Source organism: Rosa chinensis, chromosome 5, assembly GCF_002994745.2.
Source record: "Rosa chinensis cultivar Old Blush chromosome 5, RchiOBHm-V2, whole genome shotgun sequence".
Classification (NCBI taxonomy): Eukaryota; Viridiplantae; Streptophyta; class Magnoliopsida; order Rosales; family Rosaceae; genus Rosa; species Rosa chinensis.
Window position 1 is genome coordinate 51,394,254 of NC_037092.1, and position 17,240 is coordinate 51,411,493.

Genomic DNA, 17,240 nt, shown 5'->3' on the forward strand with positions numbered 1-17,240 from the left:
ATGATGTTGAAGATGAAAAAGAGACGCCGGAGCCAAGTTTTGTTTTCAAATTTGAGTATTAGACTAAAGCTGTATTAGAAGCAATGGAGAAAGTGAATGCTAGTGGTCATTCTTCTATTGGAACCAACAAAGAGAGTGAGTTCCTACCCGTGAAATTTAGCAGCAGAAGGTACCGAGTTTCAAGCCAAAAAGAATGTTAGTTTCTATGAGGAAGAAGCGAAAGTTGCAAGCTTTGTTGTCAGAGAAGCATCTGCTAATGACTCAAATTGTGGTTCCATGGTGATTGAAAACGAGGGTATTAAGCAATTGGTTACCAAAGAATGTGTTCAAGAAGAAGAAGAAAAAGTTGTGAGCTTTGTTGTCAAAGAAGAATCTGCTGATAACTCAAATTTTGGTTCCATTGTGACGGGAAGTAAGAGTGTTAAGCAACTAGTCACAGAAGATTGTTTTCATGAAGACATTCAAATTCATCAGGATTCAGAGAAGAAACAATTTGGGGAAGATTCTCATTCGGATAAAGAGGAGCAATTGAAGTCTCAAGAACATGATTTTGTGGATGAGAAAGTTGCTTTTCATGAAGATTAGTTTCTGCAAGAAAAATGACTTTGTTGTAGTAGAATCTGCTTCTGATTTTGATTCTGATTCAGGTTCTCTTTGTTCAAGCCCTGAGCTTTCAATTATAGGTCAATTTAGTGGTGATGGGTGTTTTTTGGAAACAGATTTTGGGGAAAGGGTTGAATTTTGTAGAATCGCTGTAAATCCGTATGTAATTAGGATTCTTATTTAATTAGGATATCTTGTAATTATAGAAAATCCTGTAATTATGGAAAGATTGTTTCCTATTAGAGTTAGACTACTCCTTTGTACTTGTATATATATATATACCCCTATTGTGGGATGAATATTAATCATCAAATTAACCCTGAATTGAAGTATTATTTTCTACTTGGTATCAGAGCAGGTTCAATCCTTTGAACTTGCGCTGCATCCTTTGAATCTTGAAGAACACCACAAACCGCTGCGTACCACCACCGTTGAAATCAAACCATCCCTGAATTTCAAATCACCATCACCCTACCTTTTTTTCAGAAAAAGAAGAAGAAAAAAAAAAGCTTTTTTTTTTTTTTAACAAAACATCCATATCCATCTTGAAACCCTAGAAAATCCAATCCTGCGAAAATCCTGAATTCCTCAATGGTGCAATCAGAGAAACAAGCTATGGGGCATTCAGTAACTACTGAATTTTCTGTTATGGCTCAACGCAAACAGGGTCCTCCTCCATGCTTCTCAGGACCTTCTCCACGCTGTCCTCTAGGTAAACCACAAACAAAAAATGCATTATCTGTGGAGAATTAGGTCATAGCAAGGTGCGATGCTATGAAGTGATTGGTTACCCTGATTGGTGGGACTTCACCAAGAAACTGCGATAGTACAGAGGAAGTTTACATAGACAATGCCTCCGCTAATGTAGTCGGGTCAGGTATGAAGGGTAAGGTTACTTTTAATAGTATATGGATAATTGATACAGGTGCATATGACCATATGACAAATGACCCTAGTCTTTTGAAAAACCTTAGACGTTCCCCTCAAAATATTGTCTCTACTGCAGATGGTACTCTAAGTCCCGTCACCGGAGAAGGTTCTATTGCTTTATTTGATACCTTAACCCTTGAATCTATCTTAGTTGTTCCATCACTAACTTATAATCTCCTGTCTGTTGGTCAAATTATTTTACCTCTTGCATGTATTGTGACCTTCTATCCGTCTTTCTGTGTGCTTCAGGACATTCTGACTTGGCAGATTCTTGGTTATGGTGTTAGAAGGGGGAAATTATACTACCTGGATTTGATAGAGACTGGAAAGAAACAGAAGCATCTTTTGGGACAAGCTAATCAGATCAACGGGTTAGAGAATATGAAGAAAGCTGTATGGTTATGGCATCACCGTTTAGGTCATCTATCTTTTAGTTATCTTAAGAAGCTGCAACCTCATTTGTTTTCAGTTGTCAGTGATTTGGATTTCCATTGTGACATTTGTGAACTGGCTAAGAGTCACCGTATTTCATATTCACCAAGTCTTAATAAAAGTCATGTTCCTTTTATGAAGTTTCACTCTGATGTTTGGGGTCTTGCGAAAATTCCTTCTCTTTCTGGAGCTCGGTATTTTGTAACGTTTATTGATGATTGCACTCACATGACATGGGTGTTATTACTAAAGAATAAGAGTGATGTATTTGGAATGTTTACCAAATTTTACAAAATGGTGGCAACTCAGTATCAACAATCCATCAGAGTGTTTCAGTCTGACAATGGTGGAGAGTTTGTGAATGGCGCTATGATTGAGTTTTGCCGGTCAAATGGAATTCGTCATCAAACCTCTAATTCTTATACTCCTAAACACAATGGTTTAGCAGAACGGAAGAACAGACAGTTGATGGAAGTTGTTCGTGCTTCCTTATTTGGCATGAATGTACCTCGGTCCTATTTGGGAGAAGCAGTGAAATTAGTAGCATATCTTATCAACCGTACTCCTTCACGGGTGATTGAGTTTCAGAATCCTCATCAGAAGCTTCATACACTTTTGACCATCCCTTCTATGCCTAATTTGGAGCCTCGGGTGTTTGGGTGCACAACTTATATTCATATTCCCAAGCCTCAACACAACAAGCTTGATCCTCGTGGCCGTAAATGTATATTTGTTGGTTATGGTGAATTCCAGAAGGGTTATCGATATTATGATTCTCTTACTAGCACTATACATGTCTCTTTTGATGTTGCTTTTCGTGAATCCGAGCCTTATTATTCAAGGAGAGTTTCAGAGTCTTCCCTTCAGAGGGAGAGAGGTCGTGAAGGAAATCCTCGAGATTTATTTGAATTTGAAGAATTTGAAGAATTAGAAGCATTGGAATCGAGATTTGGAGTTGAAAATTCTCCAGCACCAGTTGACAACGAAACTGAAATTGAGACAGTAGGAAATGAAAAAGAAAAAGAATCTGGGGACATTGAATCTAATGGCGGTGGACCAGTGGGATCCCCAACTTACCAGGACAGATTCGATGTAGGACCATCCCTTGAACCGAGCCGACATCATGATATGTCGAACAAGACAGACTCATCACGCTAAGATGTCAGTTTGCATCCCCAAAGTGACAACGATGCTTCAATGTGTCCTGGAATATATGAAAAGTCAGAAGCTAACGAATTACCCATTGACCAACCCAACTATGATACACCTAATGAAGAGAATATAATTCAGAGTTCTCATCTGTCATAGTTTTTCCCCCTCTCTACATCATCAACTGAAGAATCCGCTGCGAATGTTCCTCCTTAGGTACATTTAATTTTGAATGAATTATCTAGGGTAGATAATATTGATTCTAGGAAATCACAGAGGGTTACCAAGGGTATTCCTAAGAAATAATATGAGCCAGACATTAAAGCCAAAGCTAAATATCATGTAGCTAATTACATGTCTAACCATAGGTTGTCTGGGTCATATGTACTTGTTGTTGATCAATTATCTACTTTATCTATTCCTAGTAACGTGCAGGATGCATTGACGGATCCAAAATGGACAAAGGCGATGAATGAAGCATTAGAAGCTCTTCAAAAGAATGCAACATGGGAGTTAGTACCTCTGCCGGCTGGGAAAAGGACTGTAAGATGTCGTTGAGTGTTTACTGTGAAGCTTAATGCTGATGGAACTATTGATAGGTACAAAGCGAGGTTGGTTGCCAAGGGATATACACAACGCTATGGGATTGATTATGAGGAGACTTTTGCACATGTAGCAAAGATCAATACTGTCAGGATTCTAATCTCACTTGCAGCAAACAAAGATTGGCCCTTGCACTAGTTTGATGTGAACAATGCGTTTCTTAATGGGAATTTGGAGGAAGAAGTATACATGGATATGCCCCCAGGTGTTAAGAATCACCCAAGTGATGTTAGCAAGGTGTGTAAATTGAAGAAATCTTTGTATGGTCTGAAGCAATCTCCAAGAGCTTGGTTTGGAAGATTTTCAAAGTCCATGAAAGCCTTTGGATACAGACAGAGCAATTCTGACCATACCTTGTTTATCAAACGCAAGAATGGTAAGATTATAGCTCTTATTGTGTATGTTGATGACATGATTGTTACAGGAGATGATCCGAAAGAGATGAATGAATTGCAAAAGTATTTGTCAAAGGAGTTTGAAATGAAGGATCTGGGACAACTGAAATATTTTCTGGGTATTGAAGTTGCAAGGTCTAAGAAGGAGATTTTGCTTTCACAAAGGAAGTATGTCCTTGATTTACTTGCTGAAACAGGGATGTTGGACTGCAGACCAATGGAGACACCAATTGAGATGAATCAAAAACTTGCTATTTATCCTGGTCAAGTTCCAACTAATAAAGGGAGGTATCAATGTCTTGTAGGAAGCTTGATTTATCTTTCACATACTAGACCATATATTTCATATGTTGTGAGTGTTGTTAGCCAGTTTATACATTGTCCTGGTGAAGAGCATATGGATGTAGTCTTTCGTATTTTGAGGTACTTGAAGATGGCGCCAGGTAAAGGGTTACTGTTTGAGAAAAAAGATGAATTGGAAGTTGTTGGATATACGATGCATATTGGGCCGGTGATAAAACTGACAGATGTTCTACATCTGGGTACTTTACTTTTGTTGGAGGGAACCTTGTCACTTGGCGTAGCAAAAAGCAGAAAGTCGTTGCCAGATCAAGTGCAGAAGCTAAATTTTGAGGTATGGCACATGGAGTCTATGAAATGTTATGGATCCGTAATGTTCTAAAAGACCTGGGTTACAAGCTTAAAAGGTTTATGGATTTGCATTGTGATAATATAGCTGCCATTGAGATTGCACATAATCCAGTTCAGCATGATAGAACAAAGCATGTGGAGGTTGACCATCATTTTATTAAAGAAAATCTTGACAGAAAGGTCATTCACTTTCCATTTGTAAACTCAGAGGAGTAATTAGCTGATGTTCTCACTAAAGGAGTGTCCATGAAGATATTCGAAAGCTCGATTAACAAGTTGGGCATGATAGACATCTATGCACCAACTTGAGGGAGAGTGTAGAATCGCTGTAAATATGTAATTAGGATTCTTATTTAATTAGGATATCTTGTAATTATAGAAAATCCTGTAATTATGGAAAGATTGTTTCCTATTAGAGTTAGACTACTCCTTTGTACTTGTATATATACCCCCATTGTGGGATGAATATTAATCATCAAATTAACCCTGAATTGAAGTGTTCTTTTCTACTAATTTGGTGATTTGGAACGGCGGTCTCCCAGGGGCGCTTGAGCTCGGAGACGGCAACTTTGAGCTTGGCCTGCTTTCGCATCTCGTAGATTTGGTGACGAGAGAGGAGGAGAAGAATTGATTGGCAAGAGCATTGTAGATGTCCTAGCCCTGAAAATTGAAGCCGACGCTATAAACCCATGTTTGATTCAATAAGCTTGTAATCATAAACCCATATATTATAAACCCAGTTATCCATATATATAAAGAAACAATTGCCAACCCAGTAATCCAAAGTAACAGTAATCAAAACCCAGACTTGATTAACACGAAGGGATGACAATTAACTTGATTAAAATAGTGAGGTGTTGGTGATGGTTTTGGTGGAGAAGAAGGAGAGGATGGAGATGAGTGACGATTTCGACCGCATTGATTTTCGAATGAAGAGTTGAGTGAGGCTACAAATGACTTTTCAAAAGATTGGCTTTTGGGTTCCCGTGGAATTGGTTGAACAAGGCGGAGATAGCACTGAAATGTATGAACCATGACAGGGGTTGAGAGAATTCATGGCTGAGATTTTGATGATGGGGAGGTTGCAACATAAGAATTTGGTCCAAATGCGAGGGTGGTGCAGAGAAGGAAACCAGAAGAGAGAACAAAGCGTGAAGTTGCAGAGAGAGATAGGAGAGACGACAGAGAATTTTGGAGAAGATGAATAGTGAAAGGACAAAAATACACTTCAACAGTTAACGGAGTTAACATTTTTACTGTTGCTAGGTATGAAAATTGAGTCGGGCTTAAATAGTCAGGTACCATTTTAATATTTGAAAAAACATAGATACGAAAGTTAATAGTCGAGCAAAGTTCAGACTCTGTTTGGATGATTTTTTCAAAAAAAAAAAAAAAAAAAAAAAAATATATATATATATATATATATATATATATATATATATATATATAAAACAGCTGTGTCCATCTTTCTCTCTCTTTTATTTATTATTATTATTTTTTAGCATTTTTGTTTTGGGCCTTAGCCCTTAAGAATTGAGCGAAAAGAAAACAAAAAGCTCTAAATAGATAGTCGGCCTTCCGTCGTCCACACCCAAAGCTGAAGCGAACGAAGGAAACGAAAATGGAGGCGAATATTGGGAAATTCTTTGAGTCGGTTGGCAATTTCTTCACTGGTAGTGAACAGATCCCATGGTGCGAGCGCGACATCATCGCCGTAACTACTTTTCCTTACCATTTCTTCTCTTTTTTCTCTCATAATCCATGTGAATTGAGTTTGAACTGCCTCGTAGTTTTCAGAAAATTAATTTATCGAAATATCGATTTTCTGCTCTAAGATTTGGTTTGTCAGGTATTATCACTAGCTTCAAGTTTGTGATTGGCCCTTGTTTTTCCTATTTCGCTTTCGATTACAATCATTTGGTTACTTCTTCCAATTATTTTTGATTTTTGTAACAATAATAAATTTGTTAAATCTCTCCCCTCCCCTCTGAGAGGGACTTTCAGCAAGTTATAGGCTCTGAGAAGTAAGAATCAACTCTACATAGTTCTCTTTTTCTGATTTCGATAAGCAATTTAGATCTGACTTCTTGATGCACTCCCTGAAATTATAGTTTTTTATTTATTTAATTTTTTTTTTTTTTTTTGTGTGTTTCATGAGAAAATTGCGTTGCTATGTACTCTAACGCAGCCGTCTGGGCATTTGTGGGAAGAAAAGAAGCTTAAGGATTTTAGAATTTATTTTATACGCTTGGATGAGTATGTATTGCCGTACAGGGTCACGCTGCATACTGTACTAATAAGATGGTTTTTATGTGATTGCATGCTTCTGAATGTATGCTATGACAGGGATGCGAAAGAGAAGTTGCTGAGGCTCAGAAAGGTTCCAATGATGAGTTTTTCAAAGAATGTCTCATGCGACTGTCGTGGTCTCTTGTTCATTCAAGGCATCCAGAAGATGTGCTACGTGGAATAGCAATGCTTGAAGGTTCTCTCTCTCCTTAGTGAACTTTGCAAATTTCTGTTGTGTATATGATAACTTTTACTTGGGCAGTTCACCTCTTTATTGTTGCTGAGTGTAGGGATTATTTCTGTTCATAGTTTTGACTTGATATTGGTGATTTGCAGCTTCTGTAAGTGATGCTAATAGCAGCCCTCTGCAATTGAGAGAGACTGTATATCTTCTTGCTGTTGGGCATTACAGAAGTGGTGACTATTCTAAGAGTAGGGAACTTGTTGAACAGTGTTTAATGGTATGGTATATAGTTACTTTATTTTATTATTGTAAACAATCCAGAGCATACTGCACGAGTATGTACTTTGAAATCACTTAAGAAAATGAAGATGGTGTTGTTGTTGTTGGTTTTTCTTCCCTAAATTCCTCGAGAGTGTTTTCAAGTTTTTCATTAGATCAATTTTTGTTTTTTGGTAGATTGCACCTGCATGGAGACAGGCACTGACCCTTAAGAAAATGAATGAAGACCGGATCAAAAGAGGTAGAAATAATAGTGAAACTCTCTCTCCCTCTTCGTGCTTGTGTTTGTATAGCTCAGCTGACAATTCTATCTCCATTTGGTTTAAATGTAGATGGTGCGATAGGGATAGGTATTGCTGCAACTGCTGTTGGACTCATTGCTGGTGGAATTGCTGCAGCCGTGGCTCGGAAAAAGTGATCAAACCCTACACCTATCTTTAAACTGTATCAGACGAACATGCTTCTTGAATTCTGTTGTTTGACCGATCTAGTCCCTGTTCATAAAACTTTACATTAGATGTAAAATGAATGCTAGTTTATATACACCAGCTTGAAGTTCTGTATGTTTTAAAGAAATGTCAACATGATGAGTTTTCTTTCTTAACTTAATGACTTGCTGAATTAGGCTCTAAATGAATGCTAGTTTATATACACCAGCTTGAAGTTCTGTATGTTTTAAAGAAATGTCAACATGATGAGTTTTTGCCTCACCTTTAGGGCTATAACAGCTGGGAAATTTATTTGTTTGAGTTTGCTTATGCCTTGGTTCACTTTCTGCCAAAGACATGTGCAAGGATTCGCTGTTGCTTCTGACCCAGGCAACAACCAAGGTCTAGACTCTAGATATTGGTAACTATTATTATTAATCAGATGCATCACATATATTCAGATTACCTTCTGCTCAAGAATTTGGATTATAATACCCATCTCTTTATACATCTTTGCTTTGTGTTGATGACTGTTTGGCATGGTACTGGCTATATTCTGAATATAATTTGGAGTTCAGTGCTTGTTTAGGTTTTGAAAGTAGTTATTGGTTTTACCAACAATCAAAGCTGGTTCTTGGTTGGGTTGTGTTTGGTGAGGGGAAGGCTACTTCAATATGTAGACGTCAGGTTTGTGGATTTCCATAGTTACAGACTTGTTGGTTCTGCGAGACCAGTTTATCTCTCCCTTTTTTATTTTTATTTTTATTTTTATTTTTATTTTAGATAAGCCTGAGTACCATAGATAGGTGCAGGTAATGTTCCGAAAATCTCCCCTAGGCGGTGCGAAGACCAACCAGAATGATCAAAATATTTGTTTTTACAAATACTTATAAATGGCTTTATTTGTAAATAGAGAGAATATCACAAATGACCACTCAATTTTTACATGTTCAACACTTTGGTCACTCACTTTCTAAGTATCATTTTGGTTACTCAACTTTAACTCTCTTATTCACTTTAGTTACTTTGTTATTTTTCTGTTAAATTTTTTTTTTTGCCACAATATTAAGGATATTTTCGTCCAACCAGCTTTTCAAAACTGGAAAGTCTGAATTGGATCGAGTTAGAGAAGTGGCTAGATTTTGACGAAATTACCTTCTACAAATGCGTATTTACAAAAAAATTGTCTATTTAACTGAGATTTTGACGAAGGATTTAGCAAAATGACTAAAGTGGTGGACAGAGTAATATTTTGGTAACTAAAGTAATATGTTTCAAAATTGAGTAACTAAAGTGTCGAATGAGTCAGACTTAATATTCTCTCTTGTCAATACTTATCACTAACATTCCTACCCATGCGATGTGCGTGCAAAAGACCACGCTCACATAGGGATTAAGTTTTTTTTATTTTTTTATTTGAACATAGTGATTAGGCTAAAGAGGTGCAACTTGCATTTTGTATCACACATATTTTGTGACAGAACTCGTTGGCAAGCAAAAACACACATTGAAGGTTGCAGGTACGATTAAGTAGAATACACCATTGAAGCAGACAAACTTGGCCAATCACTCCTAATACGTACAATTGAAGAAAAAGAGATTTCGTGGTTGCAATTCCCCATCTTCAAATAACATCTTAACAAATTAAAATTCTGATCCCCAATATTCAATGCGCCAATAGCAAAACGTCAAGGCGTGAAGCTTACAAACCCGATGAACAAGACTGCAATGAAGCATAAGATACAAAAATTATGACAGGACCTTCAGGGAAAAAAAAAAGAGTAGATTATATGATCATGTTTATCCGTCAAACTCCTTAGAGATCCTTGAACAGAACAACAACAAATACATGCTTGAGAAAGTCTTGGTATCTCTATGAACCTTAAACATCTCTGACCACTGTGCGTCGATGATGATCCGTGCAAATATTGAGAGCACATCGGTTATTCTTCTGGGGATCAACTTGGCCTGAATACTGTGGCCAGCCTTCCTTTCGCGTCTTTCTTTTTCAGTTTATTTCCAACGTTCTTCCATTCTTCTGCCCTCCTTGATCACTTTTTCTTTTTCTTTTTCAGTTTAATTCGATTTATGGTTGTATTGGTCACTTATTCTTCGCTGATCGTGGGATGAATACACCTTCTTCTCAATATGTTTTTCCCAATCCCACGTCTCTTCCACACGTAATTATCTCCTTCTTTTGTGTTTTATATTGTCTTTTTACTACAATGACCCTCTTGTTTGTCTATTAGAATCAGCCAATACAGGGATAACTTTGGTAGTTTAAATTTTGGTCCTTTCGCTTTATTGTAGTAGAGAGATATGCTCAACCTTTTTTTTATGTTTTTAATCAATTATACAACTACGTATAGTTTTAGAATTTAATTATACTTATTTATATGTTGTGAATAAAATTAAAATAAAATAAATATCCGCGTAGACAACTACATAAGTTTTGTTTAGACACATAGGAGCTACTCTAGGCCCACCACTCATCTATTGTCTAGCAATTATCAGAACATTGAGTGCAGTTGGTCTTTTACATACAAGCGTACTTAATTCACCGTTGACTCTAATTTGAGCGAAATTCTATTATTCAATTGCACTGGTAATCATTTTTTTAGTGCACTTACAGACTATGTTACAAACCTACGGTGCACCTAATTGTCTTCCTTCATGTTATCGGTCTATAGAAATTCTCTCTAACAGGCTTTACAATTTTTTATTTTTTTTTTAGTATAGAGGTGAAGCTTTGAGCTCAATTAGGGCTGATAGTCTCCTTTTCCACACTGCTACTATTATTCATTGAAATAGTCCCTGAAAGTCGAACTACATCCATACCGGCGATTCTAGTCAATATTTGGGTTGATTGAGGTATTAATCTTCCTCCTTTCTTGAATCTCTATGTGTTTGAACAAATTGATTATACTTTTAGCTGATGGTTTATGACAGTGCTACTATAGCAATTCAGCCAATGCAAGTTCATCTTTGAAAATGGAGATTCTGACCTGTTCAAGAATCATTTCTGTCAACCAACTTTGACTAAGAACCTCCTTAAATTTTGAAATCTAAGGATTTCCTTGAATAGACTCGCTTTTTGATCTCATGTCCACATCTCGACCGTTCAATTTTTAGGTCCTAATATATAGAGCACTTATGCAAATTTTCAGCCAAATTGATGATCGTCAAGGAATTGGCAACCAACCTAGATTCAAAGGAGCTATTGAGAAGGCAAAGAGTTTCACCATCTATATTTACGCACATCACAAGACTTTGGCATTGATAAAAAAGTTTACAAAGAAAAGAGACATAGTGAGGCCGGGAGTCACTAGATTTTCCTTACTTTGCAAAGCTTAATAGAGAAGAAGAATGAGTTGAGAGCTATGATTACTAGTGGTGAATGGAATGAAAGCAAGCATGCAAAGAGTGTAAAGAGAAAGGCGGAGGTGAATATAGCTTTGAGTGCTTCTTTTTGGAATGGGGTAAGTCTTTGCCTGAAGGTGTTTGCACCTTTAGTCAAGGTGCTTTGCCTTGTTGATGGGGATACAAAGCCATCAATGGGCTTTGTGTATGGAGAACTACTTAGAGCCAAAGAGGAGATTAAGATGACATTCAAATATCAAGAAGCTCACTATCATCCCATCCTTGACATTGCTGATGGGAATGCCCGTGATTGACTTGATAGTCCATTGCATTTGGCGGGCTTCCTCTTGAACCCTTACTACACATATGCCAGTCCAAGCATTGGAAATAATAATATGGTCATGGATGGGTTCTTTACTTGTCTTGAGGTATTCTTTCCCGATGACACTCAAACTCAAAATTTGGCGACAAATGTAGAATTGCACAAGTATTTGAAGAAAGAGGGTGGATTTGGAAGAGCTTTGGCTAAGGTGGGATGCACACAAAATGGTGACAATTATGATCCGGGTAAGAAATACCAACTTAATTTTGTATATAGCCAATTGTTATTGTTTTGTGTGTTTTGCTTTGCTTTTGGAGTTTTGGCTAATTCTTAATTTTTGCTGTTTTGTTTATGTTTTTTTAGTTGCATGGTGGAATATTTATGGAACTTGGTACCAACATTGCAAAGAATGGCTAAAAGGATTCTTTCATTGACCACAAGTTCATCCAGATGTGAGAGAAATTGGAGCGCTTTTGAGGGGGGTAAGTACTTATTTAGTTATGCATACAAACTAGTAAACAAGTAGTAATGTAGTTTACTATAAATTAAAGCGCATAATTGTTACTAATTTTTTTTTCTTAATGTAGATCCATACAAAGAAAAGGAATAGACTAGATACAACAAGGTTGAACAATTTAGTCTATGTCCAATTTAATGCCAAGATCATCAACAAGAAGAGAAGAATGAAAGATAAGAATGTGGATGTACTACTTGCTAGTGAAGATACTATAGCACAAGGATGGATTGTTGATGGTGGTGATGAAGATGTTGAGTCGGATTGTCACGCCCCGAATTTTGAATAATTAAATTCAAATCCGAAACGCGATAACTTAACAAGTACAAGAAAAACACATAGCAAATTTTTCATTTAAATTAAACAACTAAACAAACTGAGCTCACAATGTAAATACCGACTCGTTCTTTAGAGTCACATATTACATTACAGATAGTTTACAAATTAAACTGAATGACAATTCAATAAGTAAACACACCCACCACAACTCACTACACAACGGAAGACTTAAAACTAAGATTACCCTTCGACATCCACGCTACCAAACGTACACCTCAGCTTTGATAATGATCACTCGATAATCAAACCTACACAAAAACCCCTACACCATAGAATAGTGCACCGGGAATGAACAAAACAAACCCGGTAAGCTTTTCAGCCCGTATGAGTAAACTCAATTAAAGTGACTCACGTCACTCATGCTTATAATTTCTCAACTCGTGAAATAATTAAAGCAATAATATTTAATTCCACAAAACACAACCAAACATCAAGTTCATATCATATCATATCATCTCAACGACAAATCACACTCACTTCCCCTCAACATAAAGCATTTGTCAAAACGATGACCTCACAACTCATTCCCCAATCACTACAGATCATAACCCACAACTGTACCCACAATAAGAATTAAGCAAAACCAGTAATCTCTGCATAGAAACTTAGTTCAGGAGATCACATGAAAACAAACAAAAGAAATCATATAAATCCCTGCATATAATTTAGTTCAGGAGATTACATGTACATACCTCCAACAATATGGAGTATTTACTACATCACCAAGCATAAGTAACACCTACTTTGGGACATCCACAAGACATGGCAAGGCCCAACCGAGACATGCATCGTGTAGCCCTATGTTCAGGCTACGCGGCGGTATCCGGAAGTCACAAATCCGCCACCGGGAAGCCACCTTTCCGCCCTTGCCAAGATGCCCCCATAACATAGCTTTCTACATGTTAAATAGACTAGAATAGTAGCTTTGCTTGTCCCACATCGAAGAACAAGTAAATGAGAGGCATTCCTTCATCTATAAAAGGAATGCCTCCTCCCACAACTCAACACATTCATTACATCTCTTGTAATCTTGTTAGGCCGCAAGGCTCGACACACTAGTATAGCTTTCAAGTGGACGTAGTCTCCCGCTCATGCGGAGGCGAACCACTATACATCTTGTGTCAATCTCTCTCTCTCTCTCTCTATCTCTTTCTTTAAGTTAATTAGATCTTCAACGGATCCAAGCATTAACATTACATTAAAACAAACAATACAAAAAGCGGTAATCCCTGCATATAACTTAGTTCAGGAGATTACATTAAAACAAACAATTCAAAAGACAGTAATCCCTGCATATAACTTAGTTCAAGAGATTACATAAAATTCAACAATTAGAAGGAAAAAGAAAATAAATGAAGAAGTCAAACAACTCACACTAAAGTCAATGATCACCCATCAACTCCAAACTAAAGTCGATAGTCGATGTTCACCCATCAACTTTGACTAAAGTAGATGATCACCCATCAACTCCAAACCAAAGTCGATAGTCGATATTCACCCATCGACTTTGACTAAAGTAGATGATCACCCATCAACTCCAAATACTCTTTTAATACAATTCCATCAATCACTCACATGATGAATTGTATACCACTCCACTAGTAGATGATCACCCATCAACTCCAAATACTCTTTTAATACAATTCCATCAATCACTCACATGATGAATTGTATGCCGCTACATTCATACAATTACACCAATCACTCAAATGATGAATTGTATGCCGCTACACACATACAATTACACCAATCACTCAAATGATGAATTGTATGCCGCTACACACATACAATTACACCAATCACTCACATGATGAATTGTAATCCCGAAAAGAGTAATGCTCGCAATAATAATTCAATCAAATCACCATCATTAGTTCACCAATGTCACACCATCCAATATATATATTCCACGTAAATATATATATATATATATATATATATATACGTAATCATTCACACAGGAATGACCACTAATACCAACTATAGTTTTATAAATTATTCCTCTCGAAAATCATTTTATATCAAAACATTGTTTTAACTTACCCATGAACCGTTGTCGATCAAGTTCATATATTTTAAAACAAATAATTTATTTCAATTCCGAGTAATAAATAAATCCGTTCGTAAATGAACCACGTGAGATTTACTCACCTTCAAATCCTGCTGCGTCTTCTCTAACAGCCAAGATACGATTCACAAACGTCGGCCAACTCAAACCATCAATCACCTAACCAAATCAAGGCCACACTCAATACAACACAAAGCACACAATTCACAAAATACAATTATACGACGATCCAACAGTCGGATCCTCATCCGAGACCATCCAACATCTTCGGAACACTTCTACGATCAACAAATCAAAACTACAAGTCGATCGGACGGCCAAATCCTCACAGATCGAAAACCGAAACAAATCGAAAACCCTAAAACCTTAACATGCATCAACTTTCTCCAAAATAACCTTATAATATATCAAAACGACCGTATCGATACGTAGATGCATAAATTGAAAACAGAACACAAAAATATGGTCTGACGCGCCGCCACGGGCCAGCACAAGCGATGGGTCAGCAAGCGGTCAACGGTGGCCGTCAACGCCGGGTCAACCACCTTCGATGCAAAAGTCATCAACTACAAACTTGTTCAAAATGAAGAGATGAGCCATTTTCATACCTGGAGCTAAGTGAGATTCAATCTAGATCGTCCTAGATCAAGCTTGGAAGTTGGATCACTCTCGTGCGTCTGATCAGATCCTAGATCAGATCAGGGACGTCGAAAACTTCAAACCTTGATCTACCACTCTACACTCAAAATCGTGGTACAAGGAGGATACGAGGATGATCAGGAGGAGGAGGACAACCCAAAACCGAGAAGGATTGGTCTGTGAAACGCCGGCGTCGAGGAGGTCCGACCGGGTCGGGTCGCACGATTGGGCCCTCTTCGATCCAAGCTTGGGGGCTGCGGTGGGGTGAGGGGACCACGGGGGTCTACTGGACTCGGCGAGACGACCTCAGGGAGGGCCGGGTTGTCACCGGAGGACGCCGGGAAGTGGCTTTTCCGGCCGGGTCGGGTCAATCAGGTTGCACAGATAGGGAGGAGAGAGGACGGAGAGTTTGGGGAGGAAAATGAGAAAAAGGAAACTTTTGGGATTTAATGAAAAATCCGGAATTTTCTCATATTTATAGAAATTTCCCCAAAATTCAATCGCTCATAACTTTCTCATACGAACTCCGATTCTTGCGTTCCACATGTCCACAAACTCGTATCGACGTGCTCTACAACTTTCGTGGATGAAGTTTTTGGAGAAACCCAACGTATAAAGAGTCAACCTTTGCGCCCCCCTAAAGTCATACTTTCCAAATAAAAATTCGTTCGAAACACTTCCGCTCCACCCTTGAACCACGAACTCGTACAAACGAACACTTTATTAATCCCAAGAAATATTTAGGAATTAATAACAAATTTCCGGGGTCTTACACGGATCTTACTAAGTGAAATTGTTGGAGAGGAATCGGGAGTGGATAGTGGCTTAGAGCCTAGAAGAAGTTCTAGACTTCAAGAAATTAGAGAACTTCATGAGAAGGATTTTGTATCGGATGAAGAGGAAGAAGATGAGATGGATTTTAAGTTTGAGTCTGATATGGAGGGAGTACTAGAGGGATATGGAGAAGAAGAATTTGAGGAATAGGCTTGCAAGAATCAAATTTGCAATTGCTTTTTTTTTTTTCTCCAAGAACTCATTATCTCATTGTTGTTGAACATTTGATCTATATTTTAAGTATTTTCACTATTTTCAAACACTATAATACCTTTTATAAATTTTATTTATATAATTATATGTTAATAAAAATATAAAAAATTAAAAAAATATATAAAAAATTAAAAAAAAATAAAACCGCCTAGTCCCCGCCTAGGCACCTGGGCGCTAGTCTCCGGGTTTCCACTCGACCAGCGCCTAGCGTTTTTTAGAACCTTAGCTAATAATGATACAAATGGGTTCCAAATTACAACTTCCTGTTGAAAAATAGGGCCACATAATGGTACATAAACACGCAGCAAAAGGTGAAGAAAAACCCAGAAAAATACAGTCTCTCTTGATGATTGGGTTTGGGGTGGAGAAGAAGGTGAAAGAAGAAGATGGGAAGGACTGGAAAGCCTCAGATTCTCAATCCCAAACCACACCCAAATTAGTTTTCTTGAATTTTTCAGAGAGAGAGAGTCCTATTGAGAGTGAGTTTGAGTCAGAAAGAAATGGAGTTGCAATAAAATCATGTAATTGCTTCCATCTCTGTCAGAGAGTTCACAAATTTCCGGCCAAAAGATTCAAACTTTATCTACTGTTTTAGGGAAAATTTTACAAACAGTACACCAAGTAAAGGCCACTAATAATTTCCATACATAAAGTTCCAAACTGAACATTTTGGTACATGGACTTTTGAGCCCGACCCACTATGTAGACACGACGTCAATGACGCCGTTAAATATTACCATGCAGAAAAGGGTAATTTGGTACTCTCACACTTTAATTCATTTTTTTTGGTAAAAAAAAAAAAGAAGGGAAAAAAAAAACAGAAGAAAGAGAACTGAGGGCATAATAGACATTTTGGTGTCAAATTAACGGCGTCAATGACGTCGTGTACTGATAGTGAGTCGAGTTTCAGATTTCGTGTACCGAAATGATTGGTTTGGAACTTTATGTATAAGAATTATTAGTGGCCTTTACTTGGTGTACTGTTTGTGAAATTTTCCCACTGTTTTA

The 17,240-nt window shown here is 37.5% G+C and overlaps 1 protein-coding gene across 1 annotated transcript; it reads left to right on the top strand.

The window, feature by feature from the left end:
- Window positions 1-6,303: 6,303 nt before the first annotated feature.
- On the top strand, window positions 6,304-8,178 carry LOC112201666 (mitochondrial fission 1 protein A). Its single transcript, XM_024342577.2, has 5 exons — window positions 6,304-6,477; window positions 7,110-7,248; window positions 7,389-7,513; window positions 7,693-7,756; window positions 7,848-8,178. Exons 1-5 carry the CDS (start codon window positions 6,385-6,387, stop codon window positions 7,931-7,933), a joined length of 507 nt encoding a protein of 168 aa, XP_024198345.1. The 5' UTR covers window positions 6,304-6,384; the 3' UTR covers window positions 7,934-8,178.
- The last annotated feature ends 9,062 nt before the right edge of the window (window positions 8,179-17,240 follow it).